Source organism: Andrographis paniculata, unplaced genomic scaffold (assembly GCF_009805555.1).
Source record: "Andrographis paniculata isolate CXL003 unplaced genomic scaffold, ASM980555v1 Contig32END, whole genome shotgun sequence".
NCBI lineage: Eukaryota > Viridiplantae > Streptophyta > Magnoliopsida > Lamiales > Acanthaceae > Andrographis > Andrographis paniculata.
In genome coordinates this window covers 556340-577482 of record NW_026137565.1, presented here as the reverse complement: position 1 = coordinate 577482, position 21143 = coordinate 556340, and the positions used below count along the sequence as shown (strand labels likewise).

General features: G+C 36.0%; 1 protein-coding gene across 1 annotated transcript; it reads right to left on the bottom strand.

The window, feature by feature from the left end:
- Positions 1-6156: 6156 nt before the first annotated feature.
- LOC127247897 (uncharacterized) lies at positions 6157-10032 on the bottom strand. Its single transcript, XM_051269972.1, has 2 exons — positions 9538-10032; positions 6157-9454 (listed from the first exon to the last, which is right to left on the bottom strand). Exons 1-2 carry the CDS (start codon positions 9784-9786, stop codon positions 8798-8800), a joined length of 906 nt encoding a protein of 301 aa, XP_051125929.1. The 5' UTR covers positions 9787-10032; the 3' UTR covers positions 6157-8797.
- Positions 10033-21143: the final 11111 nt, after the last annotated feature.

Here is a 21143-nt window from a genome sequence, read left to right as displayed (position 1 = left end):
AAGGTGAGAAGGGAGGACACATTTCGAAGGGGAAACTACTACATACTTACAGAGCCAAAAGAGCAGGAAGGTTGTATGCTCCCGGTTAGTCACAGGGGTCCCGTTTGCTCCTTGTTGGTCGTTTAAAAATTTAGTCCAACCCCATTCTTTAATTCCAGCCAGCGACCAGTCCAAATGGTCCGCATTGGGCTCTTGCCCATCTAGGGCACCCATTACAGGGTCTTCTCCCACAATGGGTAGATGAGCGATCATAGGCCACATCCATGAGTGTAAGGCTGATGGGTGCTGTTGGAAGAAAGAAGGTGCATACCTCAGGGTGTCAGAACGCTGTCATTGCTAAAAGAACTTTCTCATGTAAATGGCATGGGAGTGTAGACAGACGTATGGCCTGGTCGATCTGTTGATTTTTCCATTGATCCTGGAAATATTATGCTACCCTTTGGTACCAGGTGCGGTAGGGATCTTTGGGGTCCGTCAGATGAGTTTTGATGTTATCATGGAGACGGGTAGCATTGTAGTTGGGATTATTGATAGCCAGTAGATTTCTTGCCTCAAAGACCTCTCTCATTCGGTTGGAGTCTTCAGGGGTAGTGCAGTATGGGCGGATGGTTGGAGTAAGCATTTTCGTCGCCACAAAAGCTGTTTCGAGGGCTGATCCATCGAAGGGAAGCGCAGGAATGTATTGATTTGTCATGGTTTGGGTCGCAGAGATTGCGATTAACAAAGGCTGGTATTGAAGAAATGGGAGTTTTGTAGCACAAAATGTGTTGCAGTAACTGATCGCAGTTGTAGAGGCAATTCCTCAGTGGGGTTGTGGTTTACGAACTTCCAAACGGCGGTGGAGAAATGGCGTTTGAAAGTCCGGTGGCGGCGGGCAAGTTGTTACGTATGAAATTTATAATTAGGTTAAAAAGCCCAAGTTAAAATGAAAAAATGGGCCTACAATTGAGTTGGTTGGACTGATCGAGGGGCATTGCGGGAAAATCGGGTGAAATAGATGTACTTTTAAGGAAATAGGCAGGTCGGAAAGTCCGCAAGTCAGAAAGCCCACAGGTCGGAAGGTTCGCAGGTCGGAAGGTTCGCAGGTCGGAAGGTTCGCAGGTCGGAAGGTTCGCAGGTCGGCAGATCCGTAGGTCGGAAAGTCAGGGGATCTTCAATCATCTTCAATCGACATCAAAGTCAAGAGATTCGGGGATCATCATTTAAATTTCCAGTATTTTACTTTCCAGTTAATTTTCTATACCGTACAGTGTTTAGAGATTTCTAATCTCAGGCGCTAAATATATCAAATTCGAAGATAATCTCCTATTTTCGGATTTTACTTTTTTATTATTGAAAAAATACATCAACAATATTATGTATATATATATATATGCTAAAGACATCCTTCATTCTTTTTAAACTGACTAGTGACTAGAGACTAAGTATTTTCTTCCACTAAGAAATCCTTATTTCTTATTATCTTAGTAAATAATTTGTTTGTTTGTTTTTATTTTTATTTTTTGTTTGCACTGCGCTACACATTAGAAAAAAGTAAAAAAAGACTTATGTGCACATTAGTTTTTATTCTTGCACCTATATGAGTATAAATGTGTTAATGAAAATGATATTGCTTCTTGTTGGGAATTTTGGTCATTCGAGGCTTAATCCAACGAGTTTCTCGGTAAATAAAATTAGTTGATTCACTCCTTAGCCCGGCTCACCGGCCAACCCTTTTACCGAAACCTCTAAACCCATTCGTATATTACTAAACCCAAGCCTTATACCTTGGCCCAATTTGAAGTAATCTAGTTTGATGATTTGTTAGGTGTGTTTTTGGGTGTGAAACCGTGAGGTTTTCTTATTATTATTATTATTTTTCTGTTTACACACACTCACACCATCGGACGAAAATTTCACCCAATACATGCACATATGTCCACTCACCCAAGATTGAACTTAGGACCCAACCCTCAAACCAGGAATGTCTCACCGCTTGATTTACAAGTGTTTGACGGTGAAAGCGTGAGGTTATAGAGAAGGGGTTAGGTGTGAATCAGTTGGTGTAGAGAAGAAAAAACCGACCGAGAGTTGAGAAAATCAGAGGGAGGGTGAGAAGAGACGGACATGAGAGAAACCTATGTATTCCGGTGAGATTAAAAGTTCTTTCCGATAACCAATTCCGGTGTGTGTTGAGGTTTAGAGTGTTGAGCCGTGCACGAAGGATCTGAGCCGAACATCGTCGTCCCTATCGCAGGCAAGAAGATCGGTGAAATAGTTCGGAGCTGTTGGAGAAGAAGCCGTCTGCTGCCTGCCTGGTGTCAAAGGAGACCAGAGTTGCAGTCGGTTGCCGGAAGGAGTGTCTCCATCGAAGAGATGTTGACGTCGTCGATTTGTCCGTGGGCATCGTGAATTGATTAGGGTCTGGAAACAAGAATTGATTCCGTGGCTAATATCATTCACACGAACGGAAAGTTTCCTTCCTTTTTAATTTTAACATCCAATTTAATTCAATTGGTTAAGGGACTGTTTGTTTGTGGTTTCAATTGTCAAATTCTAGTTTATGCCTTTGCTTTAATTGTGTTAATTTCATTTCGATTTTAGTTTAGTTTAATTTGGGTTTTATTCGAATTCGTTTTCGCTATTAATTAGATTTGTATTTTGTATACAAGGTATTTGTTCGAAAAATCCAAAAAAAATCCGGGAACAAATTCACAACACCTCTAATTAGGTGTTTTCAACATTTGTTTCGATCATTAAAGGGTTGTGTGATGCCGGAAAAGTTGAAAGAATCGGTAGTGTTTATTAAGATATGAATATGTAAGAGAGCGTGCGGGATTCAGATGTCTATTTTTTATCTGGGTGAAACATAGCTAATGAAAAACACTTACAAATATTTTAGTAACGTGAGGGAAAATGTGAGAATTGAGAAACATGCATGTGTCTGATTACATTTCTAGTTAAAGTAGGATGGACTCTACAATATTCATGTTTATGATGATACGTATGTACACCACCCCATGCACCATTAATTATGTAAATTCTTTCGTTTTTGAACAGGTTTGATTGGTGCACATGAAATACTTTTTACACTATTGTCACAACAACTAAGGGTGCAGAAGATGAAATCATAAGGTACTGTTTTGGTTATCCTTTTTTAAGTACACAACATGGTGAATAAAAAGAAATTAATGCAAATAGTTTGTGAAACCATTTATTCATATGCATGCAGCTTGACTGAGCGACTTACACATTTGCATTTTCTAATTATAGATGATGGATGACATCAAAATTGGAAGTGAGGCGAAGGAAAACTCATATTATGTCGTTCAAGAATGAGGTCAGTATGTAAATAATTAAGTTTGTCATATAATAAATTAATGAAAATATTATTATATAACTGACCTTATCTTCATGGTTTGTTGCATATTTGCAAACAAGCTAACTAGATTTAAAGGAAAAAAAATTCCAAAAAAATGATAAAAGCAATGAACAAGAACAAGACTAAAATTTGTTGTTCCACTTACTATTTTTTAATGACTTTGTTTACCATTCACAAATAGATTTGGGATATTTATTATATATGTATAATGGTGTTTATGCATTGAATTCTTATAAATGTATACTCTTTTTTATTTTAGTACTCTCTAAGAATTAGTGAGAATACTATCCTGTTAAATTTATCCCCTGTTACCATTAACAAGTGATTATATGGTACCCAAAATGATCGGTTTCTCAAGTAAGGTTCATTGGGCATAAGCATGTGTCACGGTGCATTTGATATCATATTATAGATACATAATTAGAAAACCGCAACATAAGTATAGTGTGTGTAGGTACATGAATGTGTGTACCAAGTATAAACACTACTGACAAAAGAGGTATACATATATTTATATCTAAGGTATTTGCTGTAATGTACCAGTTATCCGTGAATGTAATTGATTTCTTGTAACATTAGTCAATTCTCTAAAAGAAGGGGCATAAAGAAACTTGGTGAGAGCATATCCTCTATTATCCTTTGTCATACTTTGATAAAAAGTTCAACCATTGTACCTACATATTGAACAAGTCATGCAATACATTTAATGACATTGCAGTAGAGATTGTAAAGCTATTCATACTTATTTTTGTGTAAACTATATCATCTGACCTACCTTCAGGTATGAAAAAAATTGGACGATAATGAATAGTAAATTGTTATCTCAATATAGTATGCATTATTGAAAAATTGGGTTGTCGACCAACCATAAACCAATGTGGACTTTATGTTATGAGTGCATTGACAACGCATATGAGCATATATATTCTAATTGAGGGCATTTACATGAGTACTATGCAGGTATATAAAATGTCACTAAAAGTATATCATGAACATTTGATCATATTAACTCAAATTTATTAAAACTTCATGCATAATTCTAACCATACTTGTGTTACTTTATAAGAATGAATTCAAAATGCATCAACTGTTTAATAATCTCGTAGTAGCGGGAGTGTAGCCTAGTAATGGAAAATATTTTAACTAATTTCTTTGCGACTTCATTTACCATTCATAAGTAAATATTGAATACTTATTGTATATGTATGATCAATGACGGAACTATCTTTCGAACTTCGGGGGAAGGGGAGGGGGTTGGCGAAGTTGTTATGTTAGTTTTTTTTTTTTCGATTTCAATTTTAGCATAATTTGAATCGTTGTTTTTCGATATTTTATTCCATTAAATCAACGTTGCTTTATCTTCTTTAATTCATTTTAAAACTATAGTGAAATTATAAAGGAAAAAATTTATATAGAGAAAGACGAAATAAAATGGAAAAGAATGATAAAACTATGGTAATATTTAGAATAAAATATTATATTTTTTATATAATATATTTATAATTAAAATTATTATATAATATTATGAATTAAAATAATAAAATTAGGGACAAAATAGAGCAATAGATTTTTTGAATGGGGCCGTGGAGCAAAACTACATAATTAAATTAAAAAATTATTTTTACTTTAAAAAAATTTTAAAAAAAAATTGGGTTTGGGAGTCAGTTGCCCCTGCCCCTTCCTGGTCCGTTCGTGTGTATGATGATGCTCCATTGAATTCTTAAAAACGTGTATTTTTGTATTTTAATACTCTTTAAGAATGGGTACATAAGATTTGTGCTTGGGTATGTCGTTATTTGAAACAAGTATGTAAGTATGTGTTTCGAGTACAAACACCGACATTTAAAGTATGCATGATAATTGTTATATTATATGTGTAGTAGTAGATATCCTGGAATTTGATTGATTTCCGTCAATCCCTAAAGAAAGAGGAAATTAAGGAACCTGATGAGAGCATGTTCTTTATTAGCTCCGGTGAAAAGGTTTGTGCGCAGAAGTAGCACTCGTCATACTCACTCTATTTATTTTTTTTATTTATAAGTATTTTTAATAACTATAAAAATATGATTATGTATTTTAAATATTTATATCTATATTTAAAAATACTATATGATAATAAAATTAAATTTTATGATAGCTTAGAAAATTTTAATTTTAAATTAAATAATATATGTCACAAACATATACTCTTTGGAATAATAAAATGAATTCAAAGAAATAAATTTATCTTTATATTTTTCATACTTTCATACTCCAAATAAGTTGTGTGCGATTGTTACGATTCATGCTCAATTATTAATATTACCCTAATCTTATATATATATATATATAATTTCTTAAAATAAAATATATAAAAAATAAATTTAATAAAAATATTACACAATTTAAAAAATTATTATTAATTTTAATATAATTTAAAATTATTAAAAATTTCCTTTAGGAATTTTTAATTAATTTAAATATTAAAATTATAAATTTTCAACATATTAGATTTATTAAATACTCTTTTCGTCCCGACTAATTATGTAATTTTACTTGGGCACGAAGTAATAATATTTTTATATAAAAGTAAGGTAGATAAAAAGTAAAATAAGAGTAATATAAAATATTAAAGAATAAAAATAATAATAAAAAAAGATGATGCCAAAAGCAATGATAACTTGGTTGTTTTTTTTTTTTTGTTAAATGAAAATAATAAAATTGTGAGTGAATCAAGGTTGTTTTTTTTTAAAAAAAAAACAAACATATTATTATATTCCAAAATCAACATAACCAATGGGACTATCTTACAACTCAAAGGATAAACACTTTGTATTTTCTTATTATCAATCTTCCAATCCTAGCAATGGATGTTTTTAGGGTATAAATACTAAAGGAAATGCAAACAAGATCAATAACAAAAGCACAACATATTTAGGTCCAACATAAAAATAAAAGATTAATATATTATATAATTAAAATTTTAATACAGTTGGATCGATCTTCTTCAAATATTGAATTGCGGCTTCATCTGCATCATTCTCCTCTTCTTCACACGATTCGCCCTCGAATCGGACACAACTTCATCTTCATCAGAGGAATCACCATGGTAAGGGACTAGATGTTTGACATTGAAGACGTCTGATGTGTGAATGTGACCGGGAAGGCGAAGACGGTAAGCATTAGGATTAATCTTATTGACAATCTCAAAAGGCCCGATTTTGCAAGATGCCAACTTACTGTACTCGTGGGCCGGAAAATGATCCTTAGTAAGGATTGTCCAAACATAATCACCAACCTCAAACTGAACATCGCGTCGTTTTGCATCAACAACAAGTTTATATTCGGAGTTTGCAGCTTCCAAGTGGGTATGTGTTGTCGCATAAATCTGTTGGATTTTCTCGATGAGATCGATGGCACGCGTATCAGCAGGGACGTTGGACGAAAAATTGAGAAGATCAATAGGCGCACGGGGCACAAATCCATAAACCACCAAAAAGGGAAAGAAACATGTGCTACGATTCAAAGCTTGGTTATGAGCAAACTCGGCAATACACAATTTAAGATCCCAAGTCTTCAGGTTGTCCCCAACCAAACATCAGAGCATATTCCCCAAAGAACGGTTTACTACCTCAATTTGGCAATCAATTTGAGGGTGATATGCACGGCTAATATTCAGATTAGTGTTAGCCATGCGCTGAAGAGAACGCCATAAATACCCGAGAAAGCAGGAATCGCGATCCGACACAATAGAAAGCGGTAAACCATGCAAACAAAATATATCGCAAAATAATAAAGTCATGACATGCACTGCATCAGAGGTGCGTTTGCATGGAAGGAAATGAACCATCTTAGAAAACCGATCAACGACAACAAAATAGAATCATGTCCACGTTGAGTGCTGGGGAGGCCGAGGAAAAAATCCATACTGATAGTAGTCCATGGACGAGAAGGGACTGGCAAGGGATGATACAAACCCGCATTGGTGGTAGTGCCTTTCAACACCTGGCAGATGTGACACCGAATAACAAAGCCGGATACATCCCGATAGAGGGTCGGCCAAAAGAAGCGTCGACTCACAAGCTCAACAGAGCGATAGCTACCAACATGTCCCACATTATGAATATTAGCAATAAGGTATAGGCGTAAGCTACATACCGGAATGCATAAATGAAGGCCCCGAAATAGAAATCCATCAATAATAGAATAGTTGTCGTAAGCACCTCGATCCAAGAGGGCAATAATTGGTTCAAAGAAAGGATCAGAAGTATATAGGTCCCGAAACATGTCAAAACCTGTCACTTCAATACGCATATCAGTCAATAAATGACGCCGACTAAGAGCATCGACGACCTTGTTGTCTGCCCCTGCATGATGCCACACAATAAAAGTAAATTGCTGTAGAAAGGCAACCCACTTAGCATGCCGTGCAGACAGAGAATCCTGAGAAGCCAAGTGCTTTAGTGCTTCATGGTCAGTGTAGAGAACAAACTCGCGGTGAAATAAATAATGACGCCAATGCCGAATTGCACGAACTAGAACATAAAATTCAACATCATAAGTGTTGTATCGAGTACGATCACCACTAAGTTTCTCACTAAAAAAGGCAATAGGACGACCAGCTTGTGAAAGAACAACCCCAATCCCAACCTTAGAAGCGTCACAGAACAAATCGAATGGGGTCGAAAAATCTGGTAAGCGAGAAGGGGGGCAGTGGTCAAATGATGTTTCATCTCATGGAACGCAGCCTCCGCTTCAGATGACCATGAAAAATTCTTACCATGTAGAGTGTCGGTAAGAGGAGCCATAATAGTACTAAAATGTCGAATGAAACGCCTGTAAAAGGATGCTAAGCCATGAAAACTCCGAACCTCTGTGAGAGAAGTAGGTGTTGGCCAATCCCGAATAGCATTAATTTTTGCTTCATCTACCTTTATGTCATCCGCAGAAATGCAATTTCCCAAGAATAACACGGATGTAGTGAAGAAAGTGTACTTCGCCGGTGAGGGAAAAAAACGCTCAGCGCGAAGGATAGACAAAACAGCCCGAAGATGGGCTGCATGCTCGGTGTCGGATCTGTTGTATATCAAAATATCATCAAAATAAACCACCACACAAATGCCAATCAGCGGACGAAGAGATTGATTCATAACACGCATAAAAGTACTCGGCGCATTGGATAAGCCAAAAAGCATGACCAGCCACTCAAATAAACCTTCACGAGTCTTGAAAGTCATCTTCCACTCGTCACCAGGCCTAATGTAGATCTGGTGATACCCACTGTGTAAATCCAATTTACTAAATATCACAGCACTCGCCAATTGATCAAGAGGTCATCCAAACGAGGAATGGAAAAACTGTAACGCACAGTAATTTTATTGATAGCCTGGCTATCAACACACAAATGCCACTCGCCTGTCTTTTTTGGAATGAGCAAATCAGGAACAGCACAAGGGCTCAAACTCTGGCGACAAGGCCCTTGCGAAGCAGGTCTTCTACCTGGCGTCGAAGTTCCTCATGCTCAACAAGACTCATATGATGATGCGGTCGGTTAGGAAGAGGAGCTCCGGGAATCAGATCAATTTGATGGTGAATATCCCGAAGAGGTGGTAAGCCTTCCGGTAGGGCATCAAGAAATACATCACATAATTCCTCAATAATAGGCAACGCTGTAGAAAGAATGTCAGAGGACTCACAAATATCATGCCCAAGCAATAAGAGTGTAATAGGGGCTGCAGACATTTCCTCAAGAAAGGTAGCATAATTCAGAAAAAGAACCTTAGCAGGAGAAACCGGAGTTAGAAGTTTCAGCACAGACGGTAGTTTCACAATCTTAACGCCAGAAAAAATAAAGCTGTAAGTATATTTACGGCCATCGTGGATCACATTGCGATCAAACTGCCAAGGTCGACCAAGCAAAATCTGACACGCATCCATGGGGACTACATCACACCAAATAGAGTCCACGTATGTGTCGCCCACAGAAAATTTAACCAAGACGCATTTATCCACATGTACATGATTACCACATTCCAACCACGACAAATTATAAGGGTGAGGGTGGGATTCAGAGGGCAAACATAGTTTATCCACTGCAGATTTGGAAATGACATTCTGACAAAGCAAGAATCAACAATGAAAGAACACACTTTGCCATTAACCGTGCACGTATAATAAAATAATGTCTGGCGTTGTACCTCATCAACCGGACCTTTGGGAGCAAGGAATGATCTTTTTACAAGCAGAGATGGGCCTGTGTCACCAGCAAAAAAAATTGCAGAAACATTCTCTTCTATAATGGCGTCAAAATGGAGTTGGGTATCATTTGAAATCTCAGAATCGGCAATGAAAAGTCCACGTGTAGACTTGGGGCAAGAAATCAATCTGTGACCAAATTTACCACACCCAAAACACAGACCGCGAGCAGGCCCTATAGGGTGAGGCATCGAGGAGCGCGGTCGGGCAGCGGCTGGACGATGAAGCTGGTGGCGCTGCAAAACTTGAAGACGCAGGTGCGGGTGACGGTGTAAAGATGGAGGGTGACAAACGTCGCGCTAGTTGGCGTTCCAATAACAAGGCTCGCTGGTGCGCTTCAGAGACAGTTTCCGGTGAGAACATGTTCAGGGTATCCTGAAAATTAACCCGTAAACCCCCGATGTATCGCGAAATTAACTGATCTTCGGATTCATTCAACTCAATTCGAGAAAATTAACTGGTAGAATTCCTCTGTGTAGACATCGATTGTGCGCATCCCCTGGCATAGATTTTGCAATTTTTGAAACAGGGTGCGCGAGTAATTATAAGGCAGAAATTCAGTCCACAGATGTTTTGTGAATTTCTCCCAAGAGGCGATCTTGGATTTGCCACAGCGTGTGCGAGAGGCCTTCAATTGATGCCACCAAGATGCTGTTCGGCCACAAAAATGGGTGGCGACAAGAGCCACCCTACGATTCGTAGGGATGTCCTTGAAGTCAAGGACTTCTTCCACCGAGAGAAGCCAATCGAGGAAATCGTCAGGTTGTGATCCACCATTGAATTCGGGGAGATCAAGTTTGAAACTATTTTCCCACTTGTGATCGGTGTCGGCACCACAATTTTTGCGGCCCGGGAAGGGGGCAAATGGGTTTTCGAGCATAACTTCATCAATCGACGATGGCGCATCAAACGGGAGAGGAGGCTGATTGGTGTTGCGCTAGTCACGACATGGGGGAGGATGGTCAGCCGCCAGTGGAGGTTGTGCGCGCTCAGCCTGATGTTGAAGTAATTGAACAACGGTTCCCAATTGTTGTGTCAATTCATCCAATCTATTCGCGAGTGCGGTGTCACGAGGCGCATATAGACTTAGGATGAATTACAACTGAAAGGGATAAACACTTTGTATTTTCTTATTATCAATCTTTCAACCCTAGCAATGGATGTTTTTAGGGTATAAATACTAAAGAAAATGCAAACAAGATCAATAACAAAAGTCCAACATATTTAGGTCAAACATAAAAATAAAAAATTAATATATTAGATAATTAAAATTTTAACACAGTTGGATCGATCTTCTCCGAATATTGAATCTTAGCTGCATCTCCATCACTATCCCCCAAACCAAATCAACACAAATTCACTTTCAATAGCCTCTGCAACCACCTAGCCATTACATCCACTAAAACTCAAAAGTCCCCTACAACGTAACAAAGGACACATCAGTAACAAGCAAACTACCCCTCATCACTTTACCTGCATTAGCTGAACAATATTCGAACCACCCCCTGATTACATCTCACACCTTAATTACGGCTTGTTCGATCCTGCATGTTTCGGGTGCCCAGATTGCGACAAGTGTTGCAATCTGGAAAAATTATTTTTTCTTAAAAGGATAATTAAAGAAAATTACATTATTGCAGATTTGTTTGATTTTTTCTTTTTTTTCTTCTAAATCTTTTTTTTCTTTCTTGTAAACCAGACTCTTCGATTCCACGGCCATCAACGGGAAGAAATTTTTTGGGTATTTTATCTTCCAAGTTGGTTGATTTCTTCTTTTGCTCTCTTCTATCTTTTCTCACTCAATTTTTTCAGACATCGAAAAACCTCTAATTTTTTTTTTTTAATCGCAAGTTCTTTGGAAAGGATTGGTCATTGGATTTCATTTTCTTCATTGGTAAGAAAAAACAAAAATAATTGAGAAATTGTAGATTTTTCAGATATTCTTATTTTTTATAATTTTTTTAGATTTTGTTTTAATTTCCAACTAAGTCTGTCGATTTTTTAATTTTGGGTTCCTTGATAGCATCTTAAAATGGATACGGGAGTGGCATATGATTCACATGCTATTAAGAATGATATTATTATCACAAGTTTGTATAAAAATATATAATGTTAGATATAATGTATTTTGTATGTACTTTTAATATTATTTTTTTTAAAAAAAAAAAGGTTCTCAAGATCGAAATAAAGAAGTACTTGATGCAAATGACAACGTGCAAGAAGTTACATCTACACATTCTGGTTCATTATCACAGGTAATTAATGATTCCATATTTGTTAAATTTGAAAAACAATTGGCAGTTGGAGAAATTATAAATTATAAGTGATCCTGAAAATGCATACTTAATTTATTGTGAATATGGACATTGTAAGGGTTTTAGTGTCCGAAAGGGAAAACAAGAATTTTTTCATGATAATAGAAAAAAGTTATATATGAAAGAATTTGATTGTTCTTGTAGTGGGATGAAAGATAGAAAATATATTGGTAAAAATAACAAATTTAACTACTGAGAATTATAAATTCGAACTGGGTGTACTGCGAGACTTAGAATTAGACGTAAAAGAAATGAAGAATGGAGAGTTACTATTTTTAACATTAAGCATTATCATCAATTGGCTTTACCCGATCAAAGATACATGTTAAGAACGGCACGTAGTATTTCTGATGCTAAAGGAAATACATTAATGTCATTAGTACGTGTTGGATTTTCAATTTCTAATGCTTATTCTTATTTGCAAGAAGAATCACATGGATGGAAAAATTTTGGGTTTTTTAAAAAAGATGCATATGATTACGTTAACCGTCTTAGTAAAATTCATAGGCAAGTTGAGGATGGTGATGCTTAAGAGTTAATTCGGTATTTTAAACAAAAATCAAATGAAGATAAATTATTTCACTGGGATTTTCAAGTTGATGTCAATGGTAGGATGTATAATTTTTTCTTTAGAGATGGTTGTTGTATAATAGATTATGAGACTTTTGGTGATGTGCTTTCGATTGATACCACTTATTGAACAAACAAATATAATTTAAAATGTGCACCTTTCGTAGGCATAAACCATCATATGCATAATGTGCTATTTGGATTAGCTTTTATATCGGATGAAACTAAATCTTCTTTTCATTGGTTGTTTAGTATATTTCTTACATCCATGAGTGATAAACAACCTGAAAAAAAAAAAAAAATTCAGATCAATGTCAAGCTATGATTAATGCCATTGAGTTTGTCTTTCCATTATCGCATCATCGATTATGCCAATGGAATATTAATCAAAATGCTCCATCTCATTTTGGTGTTTTAAATAATAATTCTGAATTTAAAAATTTATTTAATAAATGCATGAAATTTTGTGAGTTTGAGCAAGAATTTGAAGAAGTGTGGGAGAAAATAATTGTTTATTATAATCTTCATGATAATTCATGGCTTAATAACATGTATAAATTATGACATAAATGGTCTACTGCATTTAGTAAACATAGATTTAATGCGGGACTAAAAGGTACTTCAAGAAGTGAAGGCACAAATTCTGTTTTATAACAAGAGAGAAGGTAGAAAAACACATACTCTTTTTGAATGCGTACAAATATTTGATAGAATACAAAATAAGTGGCGATAGGATGAAAATGAAGATGATTTCAAATGTAGCCAAGGAGCACCTACACTGGTTGTTAATACCTCATTGTTAAAACATGTTGCATCAATTTATACTCACAAAATATGATATGTTCCAACTACAATTATTAAATTCTCTATCTATTGATTTTGATGGGCAACCTGCTAATTACAATACATTCTTTGAGTTCAATATACGATCTCAAAATACAAATCGGCTCCACAAGGTTAAATTTTATGCGACATATAATGATATAAAGTGCTCGTGTCAATATTATGAGTCAGTTGTTATATTATGTAAGCATTCGTTATTAGTTTTAAAACAAATGAATATCCATGAGATACCATTACAATATATAAAGAAACGGTGGACTATACATGCGAGTAATAGAATGCAATATAGAGGAGAAAATGCATTTAAATAGTATATGTTAACCATATAATGAGACATTGTCAAGATATTTGTATACAAAGTAAAGCCTACCCGGAGGCTAGAAATTTATTGAGAGATAGGCTTGAGGGTGTTATTTCTGAATTAAAAATATTACTTGATGAATTAAAAGTGTATAAAGATGATTGTCAGCCTGAAAATTATACTGGTGAAGCTTCAAATATTGGTAGTTGCACCAATAGTGAGGAAAATGTTTATAATCCTCTTTATGTCAAGCCAAGAGAAGTTAGCAATGCTCGTTTGGCCAACCATTAGGATCTCAAAAAGAAAAAAAAAAGGTAATATTTAATTGCGTTTAAAAATATTAATATACTTTAAATTTGAAGATTTATTAATTTTGATTTAAATATATAATTTTTTATCTCATTGATGTTCATATTTTCAATTTATTGTTATAGGAAAAAGTTCAAATAGTACAAAAATAAAAGCTCAAAGTTCTCAGCCGTACGAGAAGACTTAAGGAATGGATACATATGACTTGGATTGGAAATTTCTACTATTGCATATTTTTGCTACTGCTGCAATTGTCAATCATTTTTGTTTCTGCTGCTACACACTTCTGCTATTGATTCTCGTTTATTGTTTGTTGTTTCTACTGCTGCTACACGCTTCCGCTACCGGTGTTTCTACTGTTGCATGCTTTTTCTACTGCTGCAACTATCAGTTGTTTTTGCTTCTGCTACTGTTGTTGTTACACACTTTTGGTATTGATTCACGGCTATTGTTGGTTGCTACTGCTACTGGTGTTATTGTTATTTGTTTGTGTTGCTACACATTTTTGCTACCGAGTTTCTTCTATTGTTAATTGATTTTGTTTATGTAGGATTCTGCTTCTCTATTTTCTTATTGCTTCTGGTACTGCTTTCCTTTTATTATTGTTGTTTAGATGATTCTTGTTGTTGTTAATGTCATAATTTTGCTAATTCTTATGTTGGTAATAGGATGATTGGTGTTGTTATTAGTTGCACAATTCTATTGTATATGTAATTAATCTTGATAAAATTATTTACATAAATTGAGTAGACATTTTCTTATCTTCTTTCTTAAATATCCACATCTATGCAGTAAACTAATTGCACAATTCTGCTATAAAATTATTGGCATTGAAGTGCCTACATTTTACAAAACTTATATGTTGTTGTTTGACAAGTAAAATAGACAATTGCATCAAACTTGATTGAAAATTTTGTTATATGATACGTAGTGTATAAAATAAACCAAACAGCAGACACCAATCAATTGATACTTCTGCCATACAAACAAATACAACCCAAGAGAAGAATTTTATAAGTTTAATTCATCAACCAATTGTAATACCAGCACCACAAAACAATCAGAATCATGATTATCCACTCTATGAATTCCATCAAAATTCAATTCCTTTATTATGATAGAAGTATATACAAAACAATGTCAATGCTTTGCAACAATTTTTATACCAAAGAATTCACTGCCAGAAATGCAAAATCTTGTCCGAAGAAGAATCAATGGGAGTAAAAAAAAAAAAAAACTGAGAAAACCTTCCTAATTGAAAAACTCTGTAGGGCAGCGGCCCCTAGCAAAGATGGAAGACCGGCAATAGTTCTACGGTAGAACAGCCACTGCAGTGTCTATTCTTTTACCTGTTTGAGCAAAAGCCTTTTGCTGCACCAACGCTCCAACAAACCCTTGCGAAATTGAGAGAAATATACAACCGAAGAATTAGAACAACAACCTACTGTCGAAGATCGAAAACTGCATTGCATTCCTCACAAATTTGGAGTAGAAGCATTGGGGCACCAGATTGAAACAAAAGCGAAGAAAATAAAAATTAAAACAGAAAAAAACAAGTTTTTCCAAATTAAACCGATACAAAAAAATTAACTAATAATTAAAGAAAAAAAAGTAGTTTTTGCATATTGCAACATGTGTCGCAATTTGGGCACCCGGAACATGTGTTCCGAGTGCAGGATCGAACAAGCCCTTAATTACCTAATGTCAGCAACACCTTGGAGCAACAAAACTGATAAAGAGTTTCACCCTCTACCAACTTACAATTCCTGAAAGACATACCTGAATGGTGTCTTCCTTTCGTTATCTTATTCGGGTCACCTCTTTCAAAAGCTCTTCGCAATCGCTCTCACAGCGACCATCCAATTGTGAAATAAGAACTCCCCTAATAATGTCAACAACTAATGAAGAAAGACACAGCCAGAACATTCCCACAGTAAACTATAATGCTTCAACAAGAAAACTCTTCTACTCCCTTAAGAAAAACCGACACCTTTCCTGCGCTTTCTACCACCTAGTCGGACCACCTCATAGCCCTATTTGAACTCCCCTCATTAAGCTATCAGATTTATATCCATGCGACCATCTCTGAACATCCCCTCGCCCCTCTTTTGGCTAATCCGTCCACTAGAGAATTGTATTCTCGGAAGATATGGGTAGCCTCCACCACGTTGCAATGGGTGAGAAACCTGAGAATCTCTTGTACCTCCATATCCAGCTCCCAAGGGTACAAGGCGCGACCTTGCAACCACGATACGACCATCGACGAGTCACTCTCTAATATCTGTTGCGAATCAAGAGAAAAATTGCCACCAAACTAGGTTTTAGACAATGGAGAAGAACAGAGCAGAGATGAGAGAGGGCGTCTTTTGGATAAACTTCAAAGACCTTCGTATTGTTCAATGGGAAATATCTCAATATATTTAGATTACATTCCAAGATAAATATGGAATAATTATTATTCAAATCCACCTTCTAAAACTGAATATAGTAAATAAAAAATAAAAAATATATCCTAATTATTTTTGAATCAAATCTTAACACTCCCCCTTAATTCGAAAGTGCAAACACCAAGCTTCGATCGGAAGTGAATATGCTTGTCTCGAGGAAGTGACTTGGTCATGATGTCAGCCACCTGCTCATGCGTACTGCAATACTTTGAAGTTATTAAATTCATTGACATAAGATCTCGAATAAAGTGTACTCGAATATCTATGTGCTTTGTCTTTCCATGGTAGGTTGGATTCTTCGACATGGAAATCGCTGTGTTATTGTCACAAAAGATCTCAGTTGGTTCAGATTGGACTTGAACAAAATCTGCAAGACGACATAGCCAAACTGCTTGGCAGGCTGATGTCGTCCCTGCTACGTATTCAGCTTCAGACGTTGAAAGTGTTGTAGATTCTTGCTTCTTCGAACTCCAACATATCGAACCACATCCAAGACTAAACGCGTAACCAGAGGTGCTTCTTTTGTCCTCCAAACAGCCTGCCCAATCGCTGTCCGTATAACCGATCAACTTGAAATCGGATGCATGACTATACCATAATCCAAATTGGATTGTTCCAGTAAAATAGCGTAACACTCTTTTTGCAGCACCAAAGTGATGCTGTGAAGGGGAATGCATAAACCTGGGAAGTACTCCCACCGAGAAAGAAATGTCTAGACGTGTATGCACCAAATAAGTCAATCCTCCAATCAAGCTTCTGAATTGTTTCTCGTTTGCTTGTCAACAACCATCATCAACCTGTAACTTCTCATTCAAGTTCATAGGCGTTGCTAAAGCCTTATAATTCAACATATTAAACTATTTCAACAAATCGATAACATACTTTTGTTGAGACACAAAAATTCCATCATCACGTTGCTTCACTTCCAACCCCAAAAAATATTGCAACTTTTCTAAATTTGTCATTTCAACTTTTTCTTCGTGCGGACTTTAAAATCGTCAATGAGAGAAGAAGATGAACCCATATAAATCATATCATCAACATAAAGGCAAAGAATGAGAAAATCATTTTTACCTTGTTTCTTCACATGTAATGTGGGCTCATTCTTGCTTCACTCAAATTCATTTTCACAAAGATAGGAATCTATCTTTCCATACCATGCACGCGGAGCTTGTTTTAACCCGTACAAGGCTTTGTACAGCTTGTACACCTTCTCCTCATTACCTTCAATTATAAATCCTTCGGGCTGAGTGACATAAACCTCCTCCTTTAAATCACCATTTAGAAAAGCTGATTTTACATCAAATTGGTATATCGGCCAATCTAATTTTGCAGCCACTGCAAGAAGGATTCTCACTATCTCAAATCGTGCAACTGGAGAGAAAGTGTCGACATAATCAACTCCCTGTTGTTGTGCATACCCCTTGGCTACAAGTCGCGCCTTATGTTTTTGAACAGCGCCATCAGCTCCATATTTTGTTCGAAAAACCCATTTAACTCCAATTAGTTTTTTTCTTTCCGGAAGATCTACCAATTCCCAAGTCTTATCTTTTTTTTAATTGAGTTTATTTCATCCTTTATCGCTGCACGCCATTCTTCTGCCTTCACTGCTTCTTGAAATTTTATAGGATCACCTACAAACATAGTATAACAATCTGCATATATCCAATGATGGAAACCCGAGTGGAGGAGTTTCATCATTAGAATTGCTTATTGATCCATCAGGTATGAGTCTAGGTGAAGATGGTGATGACGAGCCTAAAGAATATGGTGAAGGCGGCTGCTGTATCTCCCTTCCAATGGTCTCATTTTCACCAAAAAATCTAACAACAATGTTCGTTGAGCTGTTATCGCACTTCCAGCTTGCTTCTTCATCGAAAACCACATTTCTTTTATGATAACTTTGCCCGCAACAGGATCGTACAATCTATAGGCTTTGGATTGTGAAAAATAGCCAAGAAAAATGCATTTTGTTGATTTTTCATCAAGCTTGCTACGATGAGATGCATCAACTAAAGCATAGGCAACACAACCAAATACTTTCAAATGACTTACTCCCGGTTCCCTTCGTTTCGTGCGGTTCAGAACAGCCTTTGTAGGAGATAAATTAAGCAAATACACTGCTGTCACTACTGCCTCAGCCCAAAACATATCTGGAAATCCTTTGGATTTCAGCAAGCTTCTTGCCATCTCCACAACTATTCTATTTTTGCGCTCGGCGACACCATTTTGCTCCAGAGTGTATGGGGCTGTTAATTCTCTTCGTATGCCATGCTCATCACAAAATTGATTAAACTTGTGAGATACAAACTCACCACCTCTGTCTGTATGCAGCATCTTCACATATTTTCCGGATTGATTTTCCACAAGAGCCTTGAATTTTTTGAACATATCGAATGTTTCTGACTTGGCTTGTAGAAAATAAACCCAGCTCATCTGACTGTAATCATCGGTTAGCAACAAGAAGAATCTGCTCCCACCGAGAGATTTTGTTTTCATCGGGCCTACAAAATCTGCATGTATAAGCTCAAGACAAGTAGATGCACGTCTAGAAATTCCTACCGGAAAAGATCTCTTTGTTTGTTTGCCAAGAACACAACCCTCACATAACTCCCAAGGATTCAATTTTAGGCAAGCCATAAATCATATCCTTTTGACCCAATAATTTCAAACCATTCACATTTAAATGCCCATACCTTAAATGCCACAATTTAGACTCGCAGGCTGCTTTGACACCAAGTACAAGTTCATCAACTTTCGACACTTCAAGTGGAAATAATTTGTTTGGCGTCATCTGAATATTGACAATCACTTGACCAGATTTTTTTATGTCTAATCACGCATGACGAATTGTCAAAGAAAATTGCATATCCACTATTAATGAGTTGCCCAACACTCAATAAATTTTGAGTAAACGTAGGAACAAAATAAACATCATAAAGAAGCTTCAAATTACCCCAATCATTCATGACTTCAACGATGCCTCTGCCCTCAACTTGCATTTGTTTATCATCTCCCAGCCTTACTTGTAACTTGTAAGTTTCGTCAATCTCCTTAAACAACGACTTTATCCCTGTCATGTGATTAGAACAACCACTATCCAAAAACCATATAATATTAGAAGTGGTTGTATCACCTCGGCTGGTCATAAACAACTTGAGTTCATCATCTCGTTGTTCTTCAGAAAAAGCCTGTTTTTCTCGTTTCCAGAAATCAGCTTGTACATGTCCAAACCTTTTGCAATAATAGCATTGTACATGACTTTTATTGTCTTGTAAATTATTACCATGCTGATTATTGCTCCGATCATTGAAGTGTGCATCTCCTCGTCCTCTGCCACGACCATTCCTCGCCTGGTAGCGACCTCTTCCACGTTCTCTAATGCCTGCATATTTCTGTTCATTTTTGTGCTGCAATGAATCACCTTTAACATGAAAACTTCTCTTCATGTTTTTCTTCCGATCTGCTCAACCTCGCTTATGGAATTGCAATGAACCCATTAATGTATCAAAGGAATACGTGTTTAAATCCTTTGACTTTTCAATAGCGGCAACCACATGATCAAATTTGGGAGTCAAACTCCTAAGAATTTTTGCAACCACAATTTGATCGTTAACCCTTTCACCGTAGGACTTCATTTGGCTTACGATTCCAGAGACTATAGTGAGAAAATCTTGCACTATTTCTCCTTCCTTCATATGCGCAGTTTCGAAATCATGTCTGAGAGTTTGAAGTTTCACGGTAAGAACCTTTGCAGATCCTTGAAATGCCATTTTCAAGGTGTTGTTCCATGCTTCTTTCGATGTTGAAGCTGATGAAATCTTCGAAAAGATTGAGTCATGGACTGCTTGTTGTATGAAGAACAGCACCTTGGAATCTTTTTTCTTACTCTTCCTCAATATCGCTTCATCGGGATTTTGCTCCAAGTATCCGGTCTCGACAAAGTCCCACAGAACTTGGGACTTGAACAAAGTCTTCATCTTAATGCTCCAAAATTCATAATTTTTGCCCGAAAGAATTGGAATTGTCGGCTGTGAGATGCTCAATCCCGAGTTGTTTGCCATATCTATGCTCTGATACTAGAATTGTTGCGAATCAAGAGAGAAATTACCACCAAACTAGGTTGTAGACAATGGAGAAGAACAGAGTAGAGAGGAAAGGACGTGCAGGGCATCTTTTGGATAAAATTCAAAGACCTTCATATTATTCAATGGGAAACATCTCAATATATTGAGATTACATTCCAAGATAAATATGGAATAATTATTAATCAAATCGAACTTCTAAAACTGAATATAGTAAATAAATATGAAATATATTCTAATTATTTTTTAATCAAATCTTAACAATATCACCTTCGGGATCGAAAATCCCCATGATTTCCGAAATTCAACAAGAACCGCTCTGCCTCTAGTTCTGTGTGCACTGGCAACTTCATCCATATATATTTTGATAACATCAATAAAATTTTTCCCTTGTCATCTCGAATTACCGCCCCAATTCCTGCTTCTCCGGAACGAGTAATCTTTTTAAAAATTTATGCTATTTGATTTTAATCAATAAATAACATAGTGTTTTAACTATTAATGCAAAAAATAATTAGAAATATAAATAATTACATTTATAAATACTTATAAGAAATAATATATACGTATAAAAATAAAAAATTAAAATAAAGTAGTATAGATAAACACAAATTTTAGAAAAAATAATAAAATATTATAAATATAAGTCATTATGTGAAAATTTTAAATTTAAAATTA